Source organism: Erpetoichthys calabaricus, chromosome 3, assembly GCF_900747795.2.
Source record: "Erpetoichthys calabaricus chromosome 3, fErpCal1.3, whole genome shotgun sequence".
Taxonomy (NCBI): domain Eukaryota; kingdom Metazoa; phylum Chordata; class Cladistia; order Polypteriformes; family Polypteridae; genus Erpetoichthys; species Erpetoichthys calabaricus.
This window is the reverse complement of record NC_041396.2, coordinates 20,396,860-20,421,577: the sequence shown is the minus strand read 5'-3', so window position 1 is coordinate 20,421,577 and position 24,718 is coordinate 20,396,860. Positions and strand designations below refer to the sequence as shown.

General features: G+C 37.9%; 1 protein-coding gene across 1 annotated transcript in view; it reads right to left on the bottom strand.

The window, feature by feature from the left end:
• nras (NRAS proto-oncogene, GTPase) overlaps positions 1–24,718 on the bottom strand; it is a 52,296-nt gene that overhangs the window by 15,889 nt on the left and 11,689 nt on the right. The window contains exons 2-4 of the mRNA XM_028796453.2: positions 6,040–6,160; positions 2,547–2,725; positions 1,949–2,108 (exon numbers count right to left, since the gene is read on the bottom strand). Coding sequence (XP_028652286.1) covers positions 1,949–2,108; positions 2,547–2,725; positions 6,040–6,150 — 450 coding nt within the window. The 5' untranslated portion in view covers positions 6,151–6,160. The remainder of the gene's footprint in view (positions 1–1,948; positions 2,109–2,546; positions 2,726–6,039; positions 6,161–24,718) is intronic.

Here is a 24,718-nt window from a genome sequence, read left to right as displayed (position 1 = left end):
TTTTGTCAAGCCAAGACTCAGACTGGTTGGACTATATGGTAAGGTAAGACAAACTACATGATATGTGCGTGCCACGACTACCTCGGACTCTCTAAGATATATTTTTTTCCTTGTCTCATACTGGACAAATCTTATCATTGGAAAAGTTGTGTGATGTAACGGAGCCTTAAAAAGACACAAATAGCAAAAGTCACTTTAAACTGAAGATAACCACAAATACCTAGAAAAGCAAAAGAAAAAATAGACAGGCAATGTTAATCTAAGCAAATATTTAAAAAGTATTTCCCATATTTCTCAGTGCTTGTGAATACAAATACCTTTAATGCTAGCAGTTCATTTATAAGCATAACTATCCAATGAAAAGTTAAAAAAAAAAAAAAAAAAAAAAGACTGCTTGCAATTAAAACTGTCTTTTAATGTCGTCTTAGAACAGCTGTGTGACTTAATTTGCTGCAGACTGCTAATGCAACCCAATACATGTTTAGGATAACTGGCCTTTTTAAACCTTCAGATGAATTAAAAAAAAAAAAATACGAAACATGATTAGAATCAGAGCTCAAGAATAACGGGAGTTTGAATCCATTAATGTTGTTTATATCCAATCTCCAGTCCTTACAAGGAAACACATTCTGACCCAGGAAGAGTTTGACCACTTCCCGATATTCTAAGTCAGGAGTCTCCAACACGTCACTCGCAGCCCCTTCCCAAGTAGCGCGCCAAAGGGTTAATGAATCCTACATAAATTTGAAAACTTGATTAGTCTAATTAGGGGTGAGCGATCTTTCGAAAAAATCATATCACAATCCTTTTAAGACACAATCGCGATCCACAATCTGAATTGCAATCTCTCTTTTCAATGTGGCATACACTTAATAGAATATCCGGACTCAAACTAATCAAGACCTAAGTAACACTTCAACTTAATTCAACTTTGTTTGATATTTAAAATATTCTCTCCTTCGCTAGCTAAATGGAGTTAAGGAACATGCCCCGAAGCTGGTGAGTGAGCAAGGGAGGCCCCTCCCCGCGACTCGGATTCACACAAATAAATCAGTACCGCAAGTTGCAAAATCAACCAGAATGTTCAAGCAAATTATAAAACAAAAAAAAACCCGATCTAAATCCTTTAAGTAGTTCCCTCATGAAAAGCGGACAGACAGACAGACATTGGATTTTATATATATATATATATATATAAGTAAACCTTCAAAATAATGTGCAGTTAAAGTCTCAACAGCATTCTCAGCATTCTGCAGCTTAGTAGAGCCAGATAACTATAAGAATCTTCACCAAACAGCTCTGAAAATGTCTGCTTTGTTTGGGTCTCCATACCTCTGTGAATCTGACATGAATGTCATGAAATCGAAGTTCAGAACAAGACTGACAGATGAACATTTAAATGACTTCATAACAGTGAACCTTAGTGACTCCACTCCATCATACACCGGCCTCTCTTGTTGACTCCATGCAGTGCCAGTCATCTGACTAACTAAAAAAAACACATCACACATGCAACTGGACATGTGAATACTCTTGTGAAGTGAAAAACAGTGACATGTAACAAAATGACAAATGAATACATCATATCTGTGTATTTGTAATTGCATTGTTTTGTTTTGACAGCATTCATGTTTTAATTCAATAGTGTGAGATATACTAGAAAATTCATACAGACATACAAAATGCACTTGCAGGTGAGCTAAATATTTTTGTGATGTTTTAATTTAAAATGAGTTGTGGACACCAACATTTTGCAAATGTTCAGGCAAAACAAGCTTATTCAGTTTGTTTGGGTTGAAATAAGTTATGAGAATAAATGTTAGAAAACACGAGTAGCTCTCTGCCATTTTCATTTTGTAAAAGTAGCTCTCAGGGGAAAAAAAGGTTAAAGACCTCTGTTCTAAGTTTTTCTCAGCAAAATGATTAGTTGAAGGTGTAAGGACCATACCTGCCGGGTCTTTGCAGAAGTCTCCACAAACTCAATCCCATAGCTTCGTGCCAACTCCTGTGCTTGTTTGGTATCAACTGTCCTCGTTGGCAAATCACATTTGTTGCCCACAAGAACCATGGGAACATCATCCGAGTCCTTCACTCTCTTGATCTGTTCTCTGTGTGGAAACGAAACAGATTGGTACATACCTAGCAATTTGACACTTGAAAAACTTAGTGTAAATAAATATTACATCTTCTTCAATTAATAAAGAAGGCTAAAGTTTTGTTTGATACACAATACACAAAAAAAAGTTTAGAAGAAAAGGTTGAACGTCAAAGTAACAAGACACAATAGAATATGCATAAAATAAAACAAACCATTTACATCAAATTTACAACCATTTTCTACTTGAGCAGACTATTCAAAACTACCACAAGTCAGGATTTTTGGCATACATTGTCTTATTACAATTTTGACATGACTTAACTGTGCACAAATAAATCTTAAAGGTTATGTAGCAGCGACTGAATATTAAGAAGGATGTTAAACTGAACACACAAAATTAACATTAAATGGTAAGCTGTTAGCAGACATTGGACACTTATTTGCTTACCTGTATAGATGAATATCTGCAAAAGATTTACTGTTATTGATTGCAAACACACAGAGGAAGCCCTCTCCTGTTCGCATGTATTGATCCCTCATTGCACTGTACTCCTCTTGTCCTGCAGTGTCAAGAATATCCAATAAACAGGTCTCTCCATCAATTACTACTTGCTTCCTGTAAGAGTCCTGGAGAACAAAGAATTCCACAATGAAAGTGAATAAAGTAGAGGCAGCTTCATCAAAATTCTGCTTTAAATAATACTCAATATATGTCAGACATGACAATACTGAAATAGATTAGATATCTTACAGGTAAATAAAAAGGAAGACAAAGTGTCTGTGCAATATTTTGTAACATAATAAGCTGGTAGCCGACAGTATGTATGACATTTTTCTGCAATAGCCGTCTGTTTTATGCATCACCTACTGTAAACCACCCCCTTTTTATTTTTGCCATCCATGGTGATGTTTTTAATGCAGTATCTCTCAAACAAATTCACAGAGAACAACTTTAACTACTGGTTTTTATGTTTGCGTATTTCTTCCTTCAAATGAATTCCTTAAATAGAATACCTTATTATTGTACTCAGAAGAAAAAAAAACTGTAAAAGATTGATCATAGTCTTCAATTCTCCATATACAATGCCTATGAAAAGTATTCACATTTATTATACAATTTAACTTCATTTGGCTTTTTGACTTTGACTAATGTCAAAGTGAAAACAGAGCTCTACAAAGTAAATTAATTACAAACATTAAGTGACGAGTAATTTTTTGTTTTAAATATTCACCCCTTAATAGTATTTATTATGTAGATTCACCTTTAGCAGCCGTGATAGCCTTGAGTGTGTGTGTATAAGTCTCTCTCTCTCTCTAAGCTGTGCACATTTGGACACTGCAATTTTTCTTGTCAAAGAAGGTCTGTCAGGTTGCATAGGAATCATGACAGAACAGCCTTTGCAGGTCCAGCCATACATTTTCAACTGGATTGAAATCTGGACTCTGATTGCCAATCCTGGACATTAACCTTTTTTGTTAAACCATTCCTGTGCAGCTTTGGATTTATGAAGGAAGTAGTCATCATCCTGGAAATGAAACCCACTACCAAGGCACAGATTTCTAGGAAACAGCATCAGGGTTTTCTCCAGGATTTTTCTTTATTTTACTGCATTCATTCATTGCCACCACCATGCTTCATGGAGGGAATAGTGTGTTTTTGATAACGTGCAGTGTTTGGCATACGCTTAAAAAAAAATTCTGCGCATTTGAATTGAAGACTGGATTCTTGACCAATGAATGGGGGTGAGAAGTGGATCTTCAATTCAAACACAAAATTGTGGGAATTAAGACTTTCCTGTTGACATTCAGGAAGTAACTTGTAATTATATTTCAGCAAAAAACGTAAATATTTTGCAAGTTTTGAAGATGCAAATGGGTAATGGACATGAGGATTATGCAACACAAGTGAGATTTTTATTTTCTTCCCCATGGATGTTTTTTTACATTGTTGCCGTCGAACAGTACTAGTCACTGCAATGTTCTGTTATGTTTGAATCTTCAATATGTAATTTCACCATGAAAACATGAAATTAAAATTTTTCTTGGCCACCTGCACAAACTAAATGGTAAAAAGAAAATTGATATAATATACAATTACTCGATTCAAATATTGCCATAGTTATTCAAGAAAAGCTACATTCCTAAAATATACATTTGAATTTCCCCCTTGGGATTAACTCTTTTAGGGCGGATGTCGACTTTTGTCGACAGAAGGGGTTGAAGGGCGAATGTCGACAAAAGTCGACATCCAGGGATAGAGGGCGACAAGCAGCTGTTAATGGCGACAAAAATCACTGTCACGTCGCAGGCATTCCCTCTGTGCTTGGAGGAATGCTAGACTCGTTGACTTGGCAACTAATCCTTGCGTGTGCATGAGTTGCGAAATGTAAACAATGGCAAGATGGCAGCTGATCCGCTGCCAGCTGAGCGCATTCGTGCAGCCGATGCATCTACGGCAAGGTTCGCGTGGGAGGAATACCCAGACATTGATCCGTGGGAGCCGAACTTGCTACCGGACTTCACAAGACAGCATGGCTTGCTGTTGGACACGACAGATCACCAGCTGCTGAACTACTTCAGGCTGCTCTCTCCTGATGCTGCTTTTCAGCTACTGTCAGATGAGACAAACAGGTAGGCAGAGAAATTTTTTGAATCGCGGGCTGCGCTTGCATCGTATTCTCGTTTTTCAAAGTGGAAACCCACAACAAAAGACGAGATGAAGCGCGCTGTGGCATTACAAACAGAGATGGGACAGAACTGGTGATATAACTTCAGGGAGCATTGGTCCAAACGTGCTTTGTCCCCTGGTGGCTTTGGACAGGTTATGCAGCGTGATGATAGGTACGTGATGCTGCAAAGTTTTATTCACTTCTGTAATAAACAGAAGCAAATCCCATGGGGTGAGCCAGGCTATAACGCCATGCATAAAGTTCAGCCCCTGCTTGACATTGTGGAACCAACATAGAAACAATTTTATCAGCCTGGCTGTGATTTGTCTGCGCATGAATCTATGATAAAATAAAAGGGACACCTTTTTTTTTTGCAAATATATGCCAGACAAGCCCACAAAGTATGCCATAAAGGATTTTGTACTGGCAGAAGCAAACACTGGTTTCTGCCTGAAAGTAATTACATATACAGGAAAGTATTTCTTTCAAAGAGAGAACTGTCCCTTGACAAGTCAGGTTGTGCTGGAGCTGCTTCAGGGCTATGAACATTTGGGTCATGTTGTGTACATTTGGACAATTTTTATACATGCCCAGAATTGTTCATGGAGCTACAGAGCAGGGGAATTGGAGCTTGTGGCACAGTGAGGGTGAACAGGATACACATGGCTTCACAGTTGAAGCCAGACAGGCTGAAGATGAAAAGAGGTGACAATATGGTTTTCATGTGGGCAGAAAACTTGGTGGCAGTGGCATGGCACGATGGCAAACGGGTGACTTGTCTCTCTACAGTACACATTAACAATATATGTGGGAAAGTGCAGCAACAGACAATTGAAACGTAGGCACCAAAGCAACACATTTTGTAAGCAATGCAATGTGGCAATGACTGAAATTGGCTACTTTGAGCGAGATCAGACTTTGCAGGAATTTGCTGTGTAAAATGTATGTGAAATCATATCCAGGCAGTATGCAGGCTCATACAACATGCAAGACAGTAACATTTGTCAAAAGTAAATATTTTTTGTTGATTTCAATTGCTTTGTGTTCTTTTTTTAAAAAAAGTTAGTTTTTGGAAAAATATTCAGCCCTGGGAGAAAAAAAACAAACAAAAAAAAAAATTAGCCCTAAAAGAGTTAAAGAAGTGTATCTAATCTGATAATGTTTTAGTATCTCGGGACTCTTATACAGCAAAATGTTAGTTACGAAAAATAGGGGAACACGTGGATTATATAGTACATTTAATAAAATATTCTGAAATGATTCCAAACTTACCTCAATTGTAGGATCATATTCATCCACAAAGTGATTCTGAATGAGTTGGATTGTCAAGGCACTTTTCCCAACACCACCAGCTCCCACAACCACAAGTTTATATTCAGTCATTTCACACCCCCTAAAAATGAATTCAGAAAAAAACATTTACAAATTTACCTATAAACAACTAAAACTATCAAAGAATTACATACTTACAAACTACTGTGTCACTGAAAAACAAAAAGATAACACCTGTGATCTGCAGTTTAATTGTAAAAATACCACTTTAAATAGATCATAAGTTTTCTACATGGCAGGTTATGCAGGAACTTAATGTTAAATAAATAAATATATAAATGTTAAAGAAATCAAATCACTAATGGAATCTGCCTATTCAAGTAACGTGAAATTGGTGATTAGTACCATCCTTAAAACCCTCATCAGAGCATCCCAAATATTTAATAGTTTGCCAAATATATGTCATGATATACAGTATAGAGACATTTTCAATTCGCACAATGTGTTGTGAAATAGTAAAATAGCATTTTTTATATAAATATTTTACTAAAGCAACTGAAATTCTGGAACCAAGTACTGCTCTTCATTGTCAATATACTGTAAATGATGGCACCCAATAGGAGGTTGTCATGCATTTGCTTCCTTTTACCAAAGAGCATTTAATGCTTTCAACAGAGTGAAGGGTGCAGGATCTGCTAGGTGCATCAAAGAATGACATTACTGCAATACCTCAGTCACAATGTAATAACACATTTTTTTAATGTTGCTGAGCATTTAAGTACTGCAATTAAATTCTATAATATACTGCAATTTATTATTCTCTTTGTATTCAACTGAAGTTGAAATCATGTACCCACAGGAAAATTGCATACATCACAGGTAATTATTCTTAACTGAGGAAATGGATTTGAGGCATCTCAACAGTCTCTACAACAAGACTGAATTCTCATTTGGGAGGATATACCAATGTGTGCTGTAAATTAAGCTCTGCAAGATAAGCCATTGTTTGCAGCAGGGTTGCACAGTCAATAACTGACTATACATTTACAATCAAATGCTTAAATACAAGCCATTTAAATTCTAATAGTTACATACATGTATATTTCCATATGAAGTTCATGCCACCTGTATATTAACATGCAGGATTCCAAAAAAAAAAAAAAACTGCCAGGGAGAAGCAAAAATTCTCAGCTGTGAATAAAAGATTCCCAAGTTGATTAAACATTGTTTAGGAAAGGGGCGGTGGGGGGGGGGGTTTGGTTTGTGGAGGATACAACAAAACATTTTTTGCTTGTTGCATCTCAGGCCAGATTTAATAATAATAATTCTTTGCATTTATATAGCGCATTTCTCACAACTCAAAGCGCTCAGCAATTGCAGGTTAAGGGCATTGCTCAAGGGCCCGTTTGGCATTTACAGGATTCGAACCGGCAACCTTCCGATTGCCAGTGCAGATCCCTAGCCTCAGAGCCACTTACACATTAAACACCAATATTGGTGCAATGAAAGCACAGACTGCTGTCAAAAGTGACAAGTGATTTCAGCTGATTTTCCTACTGTGGACGACAAGAAAATAGAGACGATGAGAGAAGAGAAAGGCATCATTTCTAGCAGACCAGAGTTCTTCATTATCATGTAACATTTTTGGGATCTGCATGTTTTATGTGAAGCTCTTTACTCCCTGTAACATTATGAAAAGCAGAATGCACCCAAATACTCAACTTCAATCTGGATTTAGTATTTTATATTGGGATCTCTTCAGAGCACGGATATAAACTGTGCACTACCTAGGGAAATGTGCAATCAATGCATTTTGTTATTGAATTATACAGTACATAAAATTTATTGGTTCCACTATAAGAGTGGAAAGAAGGAAAAAAAAAAAAACAGATACTTGCCCTTTGACTGATGACATTTTGCTATGAAAACCTCTTTAAACTTGTAACATTTTTATGGCCTCAGTTTATTCATCAAATCCAGGTCCCATGTAGCCTGTTCGCTCAATATGTCTTTATTATTTGCACTGTACTTTGTCTCTAATTTCCCTTGTGTCATTCTTGTGTAATTTGGTTATACTGCAAATGGACTTGCTTTCTGTGTTTTGCAAAGTACCAAAACACCTAATAAAATAACTGAAGGTAGCAAGCAGTCAAGTAATGACCGTGGCTTATGATCAACTGCTAGCAAGGACACAGCAATGGAAAGGAATATGAGCAAGTGTGAAGGATTTGGAAACTGTGGAAGACAAGCTATGAACATTTTGGAAATGCCTCTGAAAGAGAACATGCCAGCAGGTCTGAAAATGAATGGATGCATAATATGCAAACATTTATCTGAATAATCTGCAATTACTACATGACAAACAGAAGGCATTTCTGCATCATTCAGGTACCAATAATAAAACATTTTCTAACAAATTTATATATATTATTAAAGGACAGACCCTAGACTCACTGGAGACATCCTCTACACTGCATTTGTATAGACAGACAGACAGACATACATGTCCAGTAGCTCAAGCACATCCTCTCAGGGGAATTCAGGTGCCCAGTAGCTCAAGCACATCAGTAAAAATTGTTACAAATTATTAAACAAAAAACAACAACAAAGGCAAGAAAAGCAAAACAAAATAGCAAAAAGTACAAATGTTGAATTCTTACAATGTCAGAAGGTAGAGTGGTGACCAGGTCATAAACTAACACTAAATCAACAGCATGTACATTAGAGTGTAGAGTTCTGGATACTGAATTTGTGTGCTGGCGTGCCGGGTAGTGGAGTCGGAAGCAACTACTGGGTTACTGGAGTTGGTGTCGGTAAAAATGAACAGACTGTCTAAATGTAAACTGTAATATAATTTGATAAAATTTCCAATATCATATATACTAAACCGAAATGTAAATTGTAATATCATATATATTAAACTGTTTTTTTCTTCTGATAAATATTTAGCCTCTTTTTTTAATTTTATAAGTTTTCTCTTATGTTTAACTCTTTCAGGGCTGATGTCGACTTCTATCAAAAGGAGGAGTTGATAATGGTAATCAACTGTAAACTGTGACAAAACCAACTGTTATTTTTTAGTTGGACTCTCGTTGCTAGAAGGAAAGTTGGCTTCATTGGTTTGACTGAGATTTCCTGGGCTCGTGTGAGTAGTAAGCCACAAAAATAGCACTGACATAATGGCGAGAGATCAAAGCGAATGCGTAAAGCAAAATACTCCGTGGGCGAAGCTTTGCCTATTATCTCTGAACTGGACTATGACTTGCCGGACTCCGATTTTGATACAAGTGATCGAAAACGAATGTGAGGTTCCAGCTTCAGCTGACTCGTCCCCAGTTAATCGTGATGGTGCTGAACAGGTTCATGTAGCTGACACGCCTACAGCAATGTTCGCCAGGAGGACTGCCACTTAACAATGGGAAGAGGCAGAAACCAGATTGCGATGCACCGCGACCGTGACCCCTGCTGCTGCTGCCCCAGCCACGCGAAGACAGCCTGACAGCAAGCCTGCCGCACATTCTTGGCAAAGTGGCAGCCGCAGCATGCAGCAACAGATGTTTAATGTTGATTTCTGTGTGAAACCATTGCTTTTCAGAAACAGTTTTTTTGGAAAAAATATTCAGCCCTCAAAGGGTTAATGCTAATCAATGTTTGTACCTTCTTAAATAAATAATAAAAAAAGCTACAGCTGCATTTAAACCCAAACTTGAACAGGTTAAAGAAAGCCTGATCATTTATGTTTTGCAGTAATTAAATGCCTTGTATTTTGTATGTTTTCAGTCAGCACATAAATATATTAGTCTAATTACAAATAGGGGAGTCAGCGGAGCAATACATTGAGAAGTCAAAGGTTTTATATGTACCAACTCCACAGTCCTCCTGGTGTGTAGTTTATTTTCAATGTTTTACACTTTGGCCAGTGTGTAACCTATGTTCTTCTTTGCCCTGTCAAACAGTAATAGGATATAAAGCATTTGGAAATATACAGTATAACGTTGAAGTTTGTGCTCACTTTGGGATTCAGTGAAATATGCAATCTGGCAAAGGATGCCCAACCCATTTCAAAGAATTTTGTATATTTTACAAATGGAAAAAAATGGAGAATATTAGAGTGCATTTCTCAACAGAATTGAGAAATCCAGGAATTACATTTATACACTTATTGGAGCAAGGGATGAACCCAACTAGACCTGTGAGTCTTCTTCAGATGATTTACTGTCTTGACAAAAACCTGTGCTGTGCAACTATATTTATTTATTTATTTACTTTTTTGCTTTCTAAATGTCTCTTTCCCCTATACAAGTTAACCCTTACTTAATCCATTTCTAAACATCTTTAAGTGGTGCCCTTTATGAACATGGCCACACAAACTCAACATTACTGGCAAAGGTTTTTGAAACCAGACAGGAGCTTAAGCCAATGATTTTTTTTTTTTTTTTTTTAAATTGTGCCAGTATGTTCCATTTTATTAAACCATAAGACACACTCCAGCTCCCTAATTTTAGCCATAGAGGAACTCTGGTCAGCCATGCTGTAATGGAGACAGATATCTCCATCAGACTGAGCAGCACTGTTACTAGCTGTGTCAAGTTAAAAATCTATTTTAGGAAAAGGTCAAGCTCAGGGCAACCTGTTCTCCATAAACAGTAATGGTGAAAATGATAGTTAACCTGACACACAACAGTCAAAAGCAGCTACAAGAGTAAAATGTCTATGTCATTACTAACATAACAAAGAAGTTTAAAAATTATGCTGCGGAAGCCTCTTCCCTCACTTCGAGTATCTGTTGACATGCCACCCAATGAAAAGCAAAGAGGACTAGGCATCCGGCACAGATGCAGAGTCTACTTTTAAATGCTGGATTGGATGTCTCTGTAGCAATTCATTTGGCAGAGTGGATTTCAGCAGATATCTTGTAGCTTATACAACCATCCCATCCCAAACTCCAAAGAGCGACAGCAGCTTTATTTTGTTACTTTACTTATAACAAAGCAAATGTTTCAGTAAGTCTTTTGAAATAAATTTGTTTCCTGTATCCTATGTATGCGCAACATGGGACAATCAAAAAAAAATTTTATACAATGACTTTCCTTTCTACAGTATAGTGGGACAGCATGGTGACACAGTGATTGGCATTGTTGTATCACACATAGAGTATCCAAAGTTCAAATCATGGTCCCAATCACCATCTGAATTTGAATGTTCTTTATGGGCTCCTACAAGATGTTTTCAGGCACTCCCATTTTCCTGCCACATCTCCAAAAGATACACATGGTAGGCTGCCCAGTGTGAATACAAGAGTGGAAGTGCATGCACGAGTAAATGATTAAGTTTGGGATTGTTTCCTGCCTCGAGCCTGATGCGGCACAATGTGCCTGGAGCCCCACATGACTCTAAACTGGACTAAACTGTTCAGAATGTTATGTCTTTCAATAGTGAACACCACCCTTTGGGATTTTACAAGTGCAGAGCTGTAATAATAGACACCAGATTATAACACCAGTCTTGGGACACTTAAATGGAACCAAATACCAGCCAGATGGATACCAAGAAAAATGAGGCATCTAATCTGCCAAATGTTTTGAAAAAAGGCATAGTTTCCAACCTAATGAGGAAAAAATAGCTTACAAAGTAGGGATGCACCGATATGGGAATTTTGGGCCGATGCCGGTATCCTATAATGTCTATGTACTTATCTGCCGATGCCGATATACATATTTATAAGATACAGAGAAAAATGAGACTTGATCTGTCTGGACAAGAATTAAAGACAGAATGAACATTTGTATAACAATTTTGCACACCACATTCAATCATTTAAAACAAATGATATCCAACACATTTGGCTGGCTACCTGTTTGTTATATAGGAAACAGTTTTGCAGGTTGTTGCTTTAAATAACACTTTTCGCTTTCTTTTTGATGGAATACAATAAATTCAACAATAATCAAAAAAATGAAAACTGAAAAAAATAGTAAAATGTATAATGAAATAAGCAATACCACTTAAGAATAACAACTTTTGCAGATTATCTACCATCATTAAATGGCTTCTGCTTAACCACATTTGGCTGGCTATCTGATCCTTTGTTTTACAGTCTGCAGAATTAAATACTACATAATACTTTTTTTCTTTCTTTTTGATGGAATAAATCTAATCAATCTATAATTTTAAAAAACAGAAAAGTGTACAATGGTAAAGAAATAACTAACTTTCTTTCTGGAGGCTTATCATTCTTTTCTGTTTTTTTTTAAGCATGATGGGGAGGTTTTTCTTAATGAACAAGAGCATCTCTGCCTTGACGCAGGAAATACGGTTTCTCTTTTCGTTGATCACATTAGAAGCCAAACTGAATAATCTCTCGCTGTCCATGATAGTACATGGGGCTGACTGGAACTTGCGTGCTACTTTGGCAATGGTAGGAAACCGACTCCAGTTGTTATTCCAGAATTTCAGTGGATTTTCATTCCTCGGGATTGGTGCTTCAGAAAGAAATCCCTGCACCTGCCGAGTAGCATGCATACATACATATACAGCATTATATTCTGTGTCATCTTTCATATCTAAAAGACAGATCTGCACTTTGGCTTTTACCAGGGTTGTCAGATTAAGATTAGAATCCTTACAATAAAAATAAATAGATTGTACAGTAATCCCTCCTCCATCGCGGGGGTTGCGTTCCAGAGCCACTCGCGAAATAAGAAAATCCGCGAAGTAGAAACCATATGTTTATATGGTTATTTTTATATTGTCATGCTTGGGTCACAGATTTGCGCAGAAACACAGGAGGTTGTAGAGAGACAGGAATGTTATTCAAACACTGCAAACAAACCTTTGTCTCTTTTTCAAAAGTTTAAACTGTGCTCCATGACAAGACAGAGATGACAGTTCTGTCTCACAATTAAAAGAATGCAAACATATCTTCCTCTTCAACGGAGTGCGCGTCAGAGAGAGAAAAAGCAAACAAATCAAATAGGGCTGTTTTAAGTATGCGAAGCACCTCCGGTACAAAGCCGTTGAAGGCGGCAGCTCACACCCCCTCCGTCAGGAGCAGAGAGAGAGAGAGAGAGAGACAGATTAAAAAAATCAATACGTGCCCTTTGAGCTTTTAAGTATGCGAAGCACCGTGCAGCATGTCCTTCAGGAAGCAGCTGCACACAGAAGGTAGCAACGTCCCTATCTAGGTGTGCGAACAGCCCCCCTGCTCACACCCCCCTATGTCAGCGCAAGAGAGAGAAAGTAAGCTGGGTAGCTTCTCAGCCATCTGCCAATAGCGTCCCTTGTATGAAATCAACTGGGCAAACCAACTGAGGAAGCATGTACCAGAAATTAAAAGATCCATTGTCCGCAGAAACCCGCGAAGCAGCGAAAAATCCGCGATATATATTTAAATATGCTTACATATAAAATCCGCGATGGAGTGAAGCCGTGAAAGGCGAAGCGCGATATAGCGAGGGATCACTGTATTTGCTGTTTTTTGAAACATTTTATTATTAATATTTTTGCTTTTCACTGTAGATCATTATCTGCTTACAAGTTGCTCATTACTGTTTAAGAGACTCGGGTGAAAACAGTGGCTTCCATGAATGTAATTGGCTCTCCCACAAAAAGCAACGCAAAGACAAATAAGACGCGCACCGCACAGGCAATTTCTAACGATAATGTTCAAAAGAAAAAACAAACAATTGTCAGCGATTGCTCAAAGTAAATGCAGTCATTTTTTTCCCTAGAGGCCAGAGGACCTTATATCCCTGTGTCTATTTTTTACAGTAAATAAACTGAAGCATTGTGACCCTTTATGTGTTTTACAAATGAAACAAGTGTATTAAATGTTACTTTGTGGTGGTTTTTAAGTATTTTGTGTATTATAATCAATTATTTAGTAAACAGCATTTTCCAAAGTAACAAATAAAAATGTAAAATGAGTTTAAGTGTTCATTTATGAAACTATTTAGTTAACACGCACCAAACAAAAATATGAAGCAAAGAAGCATAGACTATAGTTGGCTCAGTCGCTTGATGAAAACTAGCTATCTTTAAAATGGGTGTGTTTAAGACAGAAGATGCCGACCGTTTAACTAATGACTAATAACAATATGGGTTAACAATTCAGAAACACGTATAGGCTGATCCTAAAAAGTTATGTGCAAAAACAGATCTGTAAAATCCCACAATAGTGTCCAGCACATCTTAAGTAACATGAAGCCAAAGTTAGTGCGAGATAAAACCAACAACCGCTCTTTTACATTCGATAGCCTTTTTTCTTTCTTGCCTTCCAAGATTTTTTATACATTCGAATTATGTTAGAATACAAGGGTCCTTGGGTTACGACACACATCCGTTCCTACGACAGTGATGTAACCCGAATTTTGGTGTAAGTCGAAACACACCCTAGCCTTTGTCACTTACCTATCCTAATATATTTTCAAAATCATAATCTAGAACATAAAAAACACAACTAAGCACAGAAGGAGGAAAAGGACAAATATACTGTACTGTAGTAACTGAACAAATGAGTGTTAAAAAAAAAAAAATCCTTATCTTTATTCCTTATCACGTCTCAATTTTTTAAGGTTTTATGGGAGTGAGCGTTGTAAACTCAAAACGTCGTATGTCGAGAGTTGTAACCCAAGGACCCCCTGTAGTGATACTCGATCCGACAGCCCTAGTTATTTACTTAAAACAATGTTGTAAAGATCTCCACAGAGCTTTTTTTAAACTCACCTCTGTTGTCATCTGGCTGTTTTCCCGAGGCATCAATGTGTTCTCTTCAAGAATTTCGTTATACATTTTGAAGAGTGTGCATGTCACCTCGTCATTTATCTTGGCCCTTTTCTGTTGTGGACAATCCATCTGTGATTCACTCGTTTGCATTTCGTTCAATGCAATTTCCATCTGAGCTTGCAACATTTTGAGTACCAGTGATTATACATCTGCATCGAAATAGCAGTCTTTGTATCTGGGGTCTACAAGAGTGGCAACACAGTACATGGGTTCTGTGTAAATCTCAATGAAACGATTGTTTATAGCCTCCAAGAGAGCACTTTTACTGGTTTTGACTCTGAAGTCAGTATAAGCGCTTTTAGTCAACAGTCGTTTTAAAGCATTAACTGAGGAATAACGTTAGACGCCAAGGCTTCAGACTGGCAAATTTCTTTTGTCAGTTGTTCAAATTGAGCAAGGAGTGCGATTATGTTCTCGATCAAACCCCACTGATTAAGTGTTAGACGTTAGGGTAGAATTGCATCTAACTCAAAATCGGAGGCATAAGCCCCAAGGACTCTTTTCTGCTCCAGCAAGATTTGCAGCATATAGAATATGCCGTTCCATCTAGTCGAAACGTCTTGTTGAAGCATTTTTGGCTGCATACCAAGTTCAGTTTGTATAGTTTTGAGACGTGAGCGGGCTAATTGTGAATGCTTAAAGTGACGACTATTTTTCTGCCGATCGCTATTGTATCTGTGACGCTGCGCTGGGATAGTACGCCGTCATTCACAGCAAGCTGTAAAGTATGAGCCATACATGGCAAACTTGGGATCCCACATCCCTCCATAGCCTTTGCAACATTGAGTGCGTTGTCTCGTAATACTACATGAACATCCTCTTTGGGTATTTTCCATGTTTCAAACATTCTTTTTAATGCCACAGAGAGTGCAGCACCCGTGTATGATCCAGAGCACTCTTGGGCGTGCAAGATTGCTTTCTGCAAATCAAACTTGCGGTTGATCCACTGAGCAGTTAAACTAAGCATACTAATAGCACTCGTAACAGATGTCCATATATCAGTGGTAAAGCTTATGGCTGTGACATCTTCAGCAAGGAGTTTGTGCACATGACTTTCCACAATCTTGTGTAACTCTGGAAGCGCTATGTCAGAAAAATAACGGCGACTGGGTATCTGGTAACGGGGCTCGAGATGCTCAAGCAGCTTTTGAAATCCTGTATCTTCTACAACAGAAAATGGCTGATCGTCCAGAGCAATAAATTCCATCACCTTTGATAAAGATAACCCTAAAGCTCAAACAATTACTGCAAATGTCTTTGATTTTTCAAGTAACTGATCAACACGATGAGCAACTGGAGTTTCTGATTTTGTGCGCGGAGGCCCAGGATTCTCCTCTTTTACTCCGAGGAATTCTGTATAGTTGTCAGGTTGGCATGTCTTCAAGTGTATAATTAAGTTGGTGGTATTGAAATTTCGCACTTTGGTCCCTCTGCACAAAACATTAGTCGAACAAGTGTTGCAAATGGCATATTTTATGTCGCTCTCACTCACTTTGAAAAACTTCCACACCACAGACATTTTTGCACAGTTGCCTAGCATCGCCTAAACGTCTGGCACATCCGGAACAAGTGAATGCGTCATCAATATCGGTTCGAATTATTGGTCAAATTTAGTCATCGGTCCGACGCTGATAAAATTATTTTAACCCATTATCTGCCGATACAGATATAAATCCGATATTATTGTGCATCCCTATTACAAAGGCAACTTGCAAGAATATTATCTTTAAAGGATATCACACAATTGCTGAGCTTACTTTTACTATTACAATATTACAAATATATTAAGGCTATGTATTTAAACTGACAGTAAGCCTGTGCCTATCCCAACAGAAGAGGATGCAAGGTAGGAATAACCATAAGGCTCAAAACAAATTACAGTCAAATCTGTAAGAATAACTGAAGACATTTCTGTGTACGTATAAAATGAACCATGTTTTAATGCTTGTTATTAGGAGTTTGAAGCCCTATCATTCTTGTTTTGGTGCCTTTTATGTGGAGCTTGCAGCATCTCTCCTTATTGTAATATGTTATGAAATATTAGGATGTCAGATAGCTAGCCCTCATATTTTCCCTCTGGACAACGATAAACACAGACAGGTGTGCTAGGGGCCAAATAGTTTCTACACATTTCCAGGATACTGTCAGCATGTTTGAACCACTAAAAAAAAAAAAAAAAAAAAGAGGCCCTGCACAGATGGAAAAAGGCAGCCCTGTGTATCATACCATTTATGTCAAGAAGGTTGGAAAAAGAGAAGGACATCACACAAAACTGAAGCTCCAAGAAGAAAGTGCTCAAATAAAGTTAAGCAACTTCAATCCCCATAGCTTGAAACTAACAATGTATTAGCGTGACCCATAGTATGAAATTTATCAGATAATAAAGCATCTACATTAATCAGGCCCACAATTATTATTACTTACACTGTTACACTAAAAAGAAAACAAAAAACACTTATGCATTTGTTGTACTAGTCATCAAAGAACACACAATAGTGTGCTTTGTAGCTAAAACAAAGTTTGTCATACTAACTTCATCTTTGAAACCATGTATGCTATAACAGTGACAAAGATCAGTCAGAGATATTGCTAATATACTCTTGGAAGCATTGCTGGGTCCTTATTAAGTACTGGAACAATGATGTATAAAGCACACCTTTTTCCTGAAAATTCAACCAAACTCTGGGTTTGAGATAAAAATGTGAATGAGGCAAAAGTGAAAGACATCACCTCTGATACGTTGGTATTCTTACAACTCACATTGGTTCCATTCTATCTGAAATAGTGTGGTGCTGAGGTGTCACCCGTCGCATGGCTGCACTCTGGTCCTAATCTGGGATCCTGAGTTGGTTCGTCATGTGGTGGGTGCAGCAATGCGTTGTATCAGCCAGCACCTGCTCCTAACCTCACCTTATGCTTACATCAAAATTTTAGAATAATTGTGTGCTCCACTTTTTTTTTTTTTTTTTTTAAATTTTCCTCAATCTATGGAGAGTACTTCATGATGCTACAAAGGCATCTGGCCTGTTCTTTCCTTAACTTTGAAAGGAACTCCACATAGTGTTATTGACTCCTTTCAAAATAATTTTGACATCTCCACCATAGCGTAGGATGCACAACCAACTTCTATAGTATGCCAACAAACTGTTTCAACATATTATTCAACCACAAGTGCAAATAGTGAAAAATTTGTTATTTGCACATTGATTAGGCAAAACAACACAGAAAGATCCAGGTTTACAATAAATACTGAAGCTAGACGAATTCATGTTAGAAAAAGCATATTGTTTTAAAAAGCAACACACAGGTAAGTTGGTGCTCCCACACATCACTTCCAATAATAGTGTTATGAATCAAAGCTTTTTCTACATAAGGTTGCAAGCAGTTACCCAGTTGAACCATTCAACGCAATGTAACAGCCATTGGATTTACAGTCTGGACCTCACCTGTCATTATGATATGCCACTTCTTCCAATTATTCTTCTACTCTGAAAGGTTTACCACAATGTCCAATGCTCATTTCTCCCAGTTGCTTTACATTTATTCACTTAGCAGATGCTTTTATCCAAAGTAGCTTACAAAAGAGGTCAAACATAATTGAGTAACTGTTTTCAAACAAGTGTTACAGAATGAAATTTCAGAATTGATCAAGTTAAAAAGATCAAAACCAAATAGAACAAACCGAGACTAACTACTCTTATCTTAGATGCCAACATCCTCACATCAAAACCACCATCAGTAAGATAGCCAGTCTCAGAAGAAGACAGTTTTCAAACACTTCTTAGCTGGGGCGCTGCTTAATGGCTGACCCTGTGTTCTGACCTCTAAAGGTCATGCAAAAAGACAATTAACATTCTGGGAATAATAAAGGATACCAAATCAAAAAACACACACTAAGAGTCAGGGTTCCAGATGGGCAGCTGATTCTGTCAGTTAGGGGCTACACATAACTCTGGATTGAGATCTGATGTTACAAAGAGGTAATACATTATCATTTATTGTGTTTATATACACTTTAGCATTATACAGTAATTGATTTTTCCATATCACACTTGCTGCTTTCACCATTTACTTACTCAGGATACTCAAGACTTGTTTCACTTATTAGGTCAAAAGAAAGCAAGTAAAAACCATGGGCAAATTTGTTTAAATCTGCTCCCCCTGCTCCCCAATTGTCTCATAAATAATCTGAAACTGAAAAAAGTAATTGGCACCCATCATTGTTTATTCCATATTTATCAAAAAAACTAAAAAGACTTTGCTTTAGAGTTTTGATTCAAAAGAACATTTCAAATAATAAAACAAATGAAAATGCATGGACAAAAATGATAGGACCCTTATCCCAATAGTCTGTTGCACAAAACCAAGTGATTCCTCGAGCTCTCAATGAGATGTCTACACCTGTCAACAAGCAGTTTTGTCCTACTCTTCATGAGAAAACTGTTCCAGCTATGTTATGTTTGAAGGGGGCTTAGTCCAGACTGCATGTTTCAATTATTTTCCCATAAATGTTCAACAGGATTCACAACGGGGCTCATAGAAGGCCACTTTAGAAAAGACTTCTTCATTGAGCCCACTATCACTCAAAAAGCAACAGATGGTGTGATCAGACACTGATAGACCTTGACCTTGGCATTCAGCTTGTATCTGTTTGTAAGCTGTCCTTGGCTTTTTGTCTACCATTCTCACTATCGTTCTGACCATTTTGGGTCAATTATCCTCTTGCAGCTGTATCCTGGAGGGTTGGCCACATTCCCATGGACCTTAAATGTCTTAATATTTGCAACTGTTGTCACAGAAACATTAAGCTGCTTGGAGATGATCTTTTAGCCTTTGCCTTTAAGATGCTTGTCTGTTATTTTCTTTCTTATCTCCTCAGACAACTCTCTCCTCTGGTTCCTCTAGTTCATGCCCAGTGTGGGACACACAATGATACCAAAGAGCAGAGTGACCTACTTTTCTCCATTTAAATCAGCTTAATAACTGATTTCATAATTGGAGACATTTATGACACTAATTAAATAAAATAGTTTAAAAAGTAAAATCACTCAAATCTAATTATTTAGTATCTTTTCTAGGGGAACCAACAAATGTGTCCAAGCCATTTCAGAATAAGTATTACTTGATCTCATTTCACAATTGCTGCGCGTTACTCAATGACATATCAAAGACATGAAGATATACACGGGGCAATTGTTATTCAATTATTCACTTTCAGGGGGCAGACAGAACTTTTTCCAATGAGCTGTAAGGATACCAACGAATTTGTCCATGTCTGTGCACAAAATGTAACAATTTTAAATAGGTGTTGCCATTGACCATTGAGTATTCAGCCAGTCCCTTCTAGATGACACTAACTGCGTAGCAGTAACTTCAAAAGCACTGAAGTAAGGTACAGTATAGGCCTAATACTGACTTTAATCAGTAATTCAGACTATTTTCTAGATTTAAAAGGCGGAGAAGCCACAGCTGAGGCTACGTTCACACTACTAGGTTTCTCGCTTTAAAACACAGGCATAAGTTTGTTTTTACCTTATGGTCACCCTACCTTGAAATGTTCAACCCCCAGAAATGAAGATTTGGAAATGCTCTTTTGAACTGTAATTTTATGAAAATGTTGGCTAACCTTTACAGTGTGGATAAGTGAAAACAGAGACTTAATCGTCCTCTGACTAATCTGTGGTTATTACGTGGCACTTCACTGAATGGATCCTGCTCATTCAAGCATCTCATTCCTGGACTGGTCATCCATTACTGAAGTAAAACAAATTCCAAAAAAGTAGAAACAGAGAAATTTCCTTCCATTGTGCTTGTTGTGTTACTTACCTATATGCATTTAAATGGCCTTTTATACAGTTTAAAAGATGCATGTATATGTAAAAGGACAAATAATTTAATGATCAATATAGTTTTGTGATAAATTTTGTGTCCAGCGGCCTATCCCTTTAAGGGGGACACGTTGCAGGCCCACTGTAGGCAAGCAGCTGTCATGTGCATTTACAGCCACTTTAGAGTGGCAAGCTCTCTTTATTAAAAAAAAAAAAAAAAATGCAATTTTTAAATGAAAATGTAGTGCTGGGGAAGTAGCCCAAATTAAACAACAAGCTTGTAAAATGTACAAATCGATTTGTGTCATAAGAGTGGCTTTGAAGTGGCTGCTGAAAACTGAAGAATTATGAATTAACTCCAATACACTAAACAAGTAAACTTGCCCTTACTGCAAGTTATGTGCCATTTTTCTATTAGGTGACAAAAATAGACAGCAAGAAACATGGAGAAATACTTTTTAAGAGTATCAGAAACTACTGTTACAACAAACAGAAACCTTCACATGTAGTGAGGTAGTTATGAATTCCTCATATAACTGATAATGTAGTTTGATCACTACAAGCCCCAATAGACATGCTAGAATAATACAATCACATCTAATATTCAAGAATTGAAAAAAGCAAAAATAACATTTTATATTTATTTATTATATAATAATTAGCTCAACCCAAAAGGTCAGAATATTAAACAGGCTGCCCATCCTGGTTCTTCAAAGTAAATGGTTAATAGGGTCACTTTTGAAAGCATATGCTGCAGATATGTAGGTGGCCAGATGGAGGATACTGATAAGAAAATTCCCCACAAATGCTATAAATCTTTAATTCCAGGTACTTTTTGGAGAAAACTATCTAGCTGTCAAACCAAAGCACTGCTAATACAAAAGCGGTGAAAACTAGATTAGAGTTAAACAAGCTGAAACAAATGATGGTTATCACCATTTTTTAAGAGAAACTAGTAAAAGTCATACAAATACCAAGTTATTGTGGAAAACCAGATTAAAATAACATAAATTTAGTAGAAATACTGGGTGTTCCGTAAGTCCAGAATAATAAGGGGAAAAATGGCAATTCAAATACTTTTATTCACAAAGCTTGTCAATAAAGCCCTTAATGTTCCAGATCCAGACAAGATATGCCCTATCAGCAACAACATGTTGAGAATTAGAGACAGAAGGACAATATTTAACCATGTGAGGGAACATTCCAGAGGCATCGAAGTAACTGTAGTGACATAGTTGGGTTTGTTGACAGAATATTTGCATGGTGCAAGGAGAGAAAGACTAAAATTTATTAAATTAAAAAATAATAAATTTAATAATAATAAATAATAAATTTAAATCTGATGTACTTGTGATTAGGATTTTTGGAGGACAGTGCGATTAGAATAGTGCATTAGAAATAAAGTAGGATAGTTGAATCTGGGAGGTTACACTGAACATAAAGGTAAAACATCCTTACATACTTTATGTAATGCAACAAAAAATGTGGCAAGAGGTTTTAAATTGGAAAAGTGGTACTGAGAGAAAAAGGAAAATAAGTGAATGGGGAAGGTAGAGGACAGTGAGACTCCACATAACTTAAAAACTGATCTCATCTAAAGCGAAAAAGAGGTGAGAATATAAAATAGGGCGGCACGGTGGCGCAGTGGGTAGCGCTGCTGCCTCGCAGTTGGGTGATCTGGGGACCTGGGTTCGCTTCCCGGGTCCTCCCTGCGTGGAGTTTGCATGTTCTCCCCGTGTCTGCATGGGTTTCCTCCGGGCGCTCCGGTTTCCTCCCACAGTCCAAAGACATGCAGGTTAGGTGGACTGGCGATTCTAAATTGGCCCTAATGTGTGCTTGGTGTGTGGGTGTGTTTGTGTGTGTCCTGCGGTGGGTTGGCACCCTGCCCAGGATTGTTTCCTCCCTTGTGCCCTGTGTTGGCTGGGATTGGCTCCAGCAGACCCCCGTGACCCTGTGTTTGGATTCAGCGGGTTGGAAAATGGATGGATGGATGGAATATAAAATATGGATCTCGGAGACTTGATCATTCTAAATCCCATTTCTTTATCTATATATATAAAATCCCCATGTGCGTCCAGGTGTCCGTGTGTGGGTGTCTTCTGATGAAGTGCGCATGCGCGGGGCACGGTGCGATGCTCGATATTACTGTCAGAGAAAGTTAGAGGCGTTTTACGGAAATACAAACCAGTATTACTGCGAGAGGAAATTAAAGGTACACAATACAGTGACGCATATTACAGCCACATACAAGCCAGTATTACTGTGAGAGGAGATTGTATTACCGCCAGAGAAAATTAAAGGTATATTACAGACGTACAAGACGGTATCCTTCAATAAGGGCGCGCACAGGCATCCTTCAATAAGGACGCGTACAAAAAGGCGAGCCTCAAAAGGGTGACCTCAATTGGGCGCAGCGAATAAAGGCGCGCGTAAATAAAGATCTGCACCTTTGTTGCTCTTCACATATTCCAGAGCCATTTCAACTAAATTATCTACGAATGCCTATATTCACCGCGCTCAATTGAGGTCGCCCTTTTGAAGCTCGCCTTTTTGTGCGCGCCCTTATTGAATAGAGCCCTACAAGACAGTATTACTGTCACAGAAAATTAAAGACACACAATACACGGCGGCAGCCCACGAAGAACGGTCAGCTCAGCAAGTAAACATCAACAAAAGAAAGGCTGAAAGAAAGAAAAATACGACCAACAAAAAGAATGAGGACAAAGTCCCTTGCCATTTAATATAGACTGTTCCTACTGATGTTTATGCACTACTGTACTAGCGCCCGTTATTGTAACGGGCTAAATGACTAGTTTACAATAACAGACAACTAAGGTGGAAAGGAATAGGTGTACCCAGCAATTCCACAACTCATTTTCTTAAAATAACTGGGTGTCCGTATACAGTTGGGTCCATAAATATTTGGACAGAGACAACTTTTTTCTAATTTTGGTTCTGTACATTACCACAATGAATTTTAAATGAAACAACTCAGATGCAGATGAAGTGTAGACTTTCAGCTTTAATTCAGTGGGGTGAACAAAACGATTGCATAAAAATGTGAGGCAACTAAAGTATTTTTTTAACACAATCCCTTCATTTCAGGGGTTCAAAAGTAATTGGACAATTGACTCAAAGGCTATTTCATGGGCAGGTGTGGGCATGTCCGTCATTATATCATTATCAATTAAGCAGATAAAAGGCCTGGAGTTGATTTGAGGTGTGGTGCTTGCATGTGGAAGATTTTGCTGTGAACAGATGCGGTCACAGGAGCTCTCCATGCAGGTTGAAAGAAGCTATCCTTAAGCTGCGAAAACAGAAAAAAGCCATCTGAGAAATTGCTCCAATATTACGAGTGGCAAAATCTACAGTTTGGTACATCCTGAGAAAGAAAGCAAGCACTGGTGAACTCAGCAACGCAAAAAGACCTGGACGTTCACGGAAGACAACAGTGGTGGATGATCGCAGAATCATTTCCATGGTGAAGAGAAATCCCTTCACAACAGCCAACCAAGTGAACAACACTCTCCAGGGGGTAGGCATATCGATATCCAAGTCTACCATAAAGAGAAGACTGCATGAAAGTAAATACAGAGGGTGCACTACAAGGTGGAAGCCACTCATAAGCCTCAAAAATAGAAAGGCTATATTGGACTCTGCTAAAGAACATCTAAAAAAGCCAACAGTTCTGGAAAAACATTTTTTGGACAGATGAAACCAAGATCAACTTCTACCAGAATGATGGCAAGAAAAAAGTATTGAGAAGGTGTGGAACAGCTCATTATCCAAAGCATACCACATCATCTGTAAAACATGGTGGAAGCAGTGTGATGGCTTGCATGGCTGCCAGTGGCACTGGGACACCAGTGTTTATTGATGATGTGACACAGGACAGAAACAGCCGAATGAATTCTGAGGTGTTCAGAGACATACTGTCTGCTCAAATCCAGCTAAACGCAGTCAAATTGATTGGGCGGTGTTTCATGATACAGATAGACAATGACCCAAAACATACAGCCAAAGCAACCCAGGAGTTTATTAAAGCAAAGAAGTGCAAAATTCTTGAA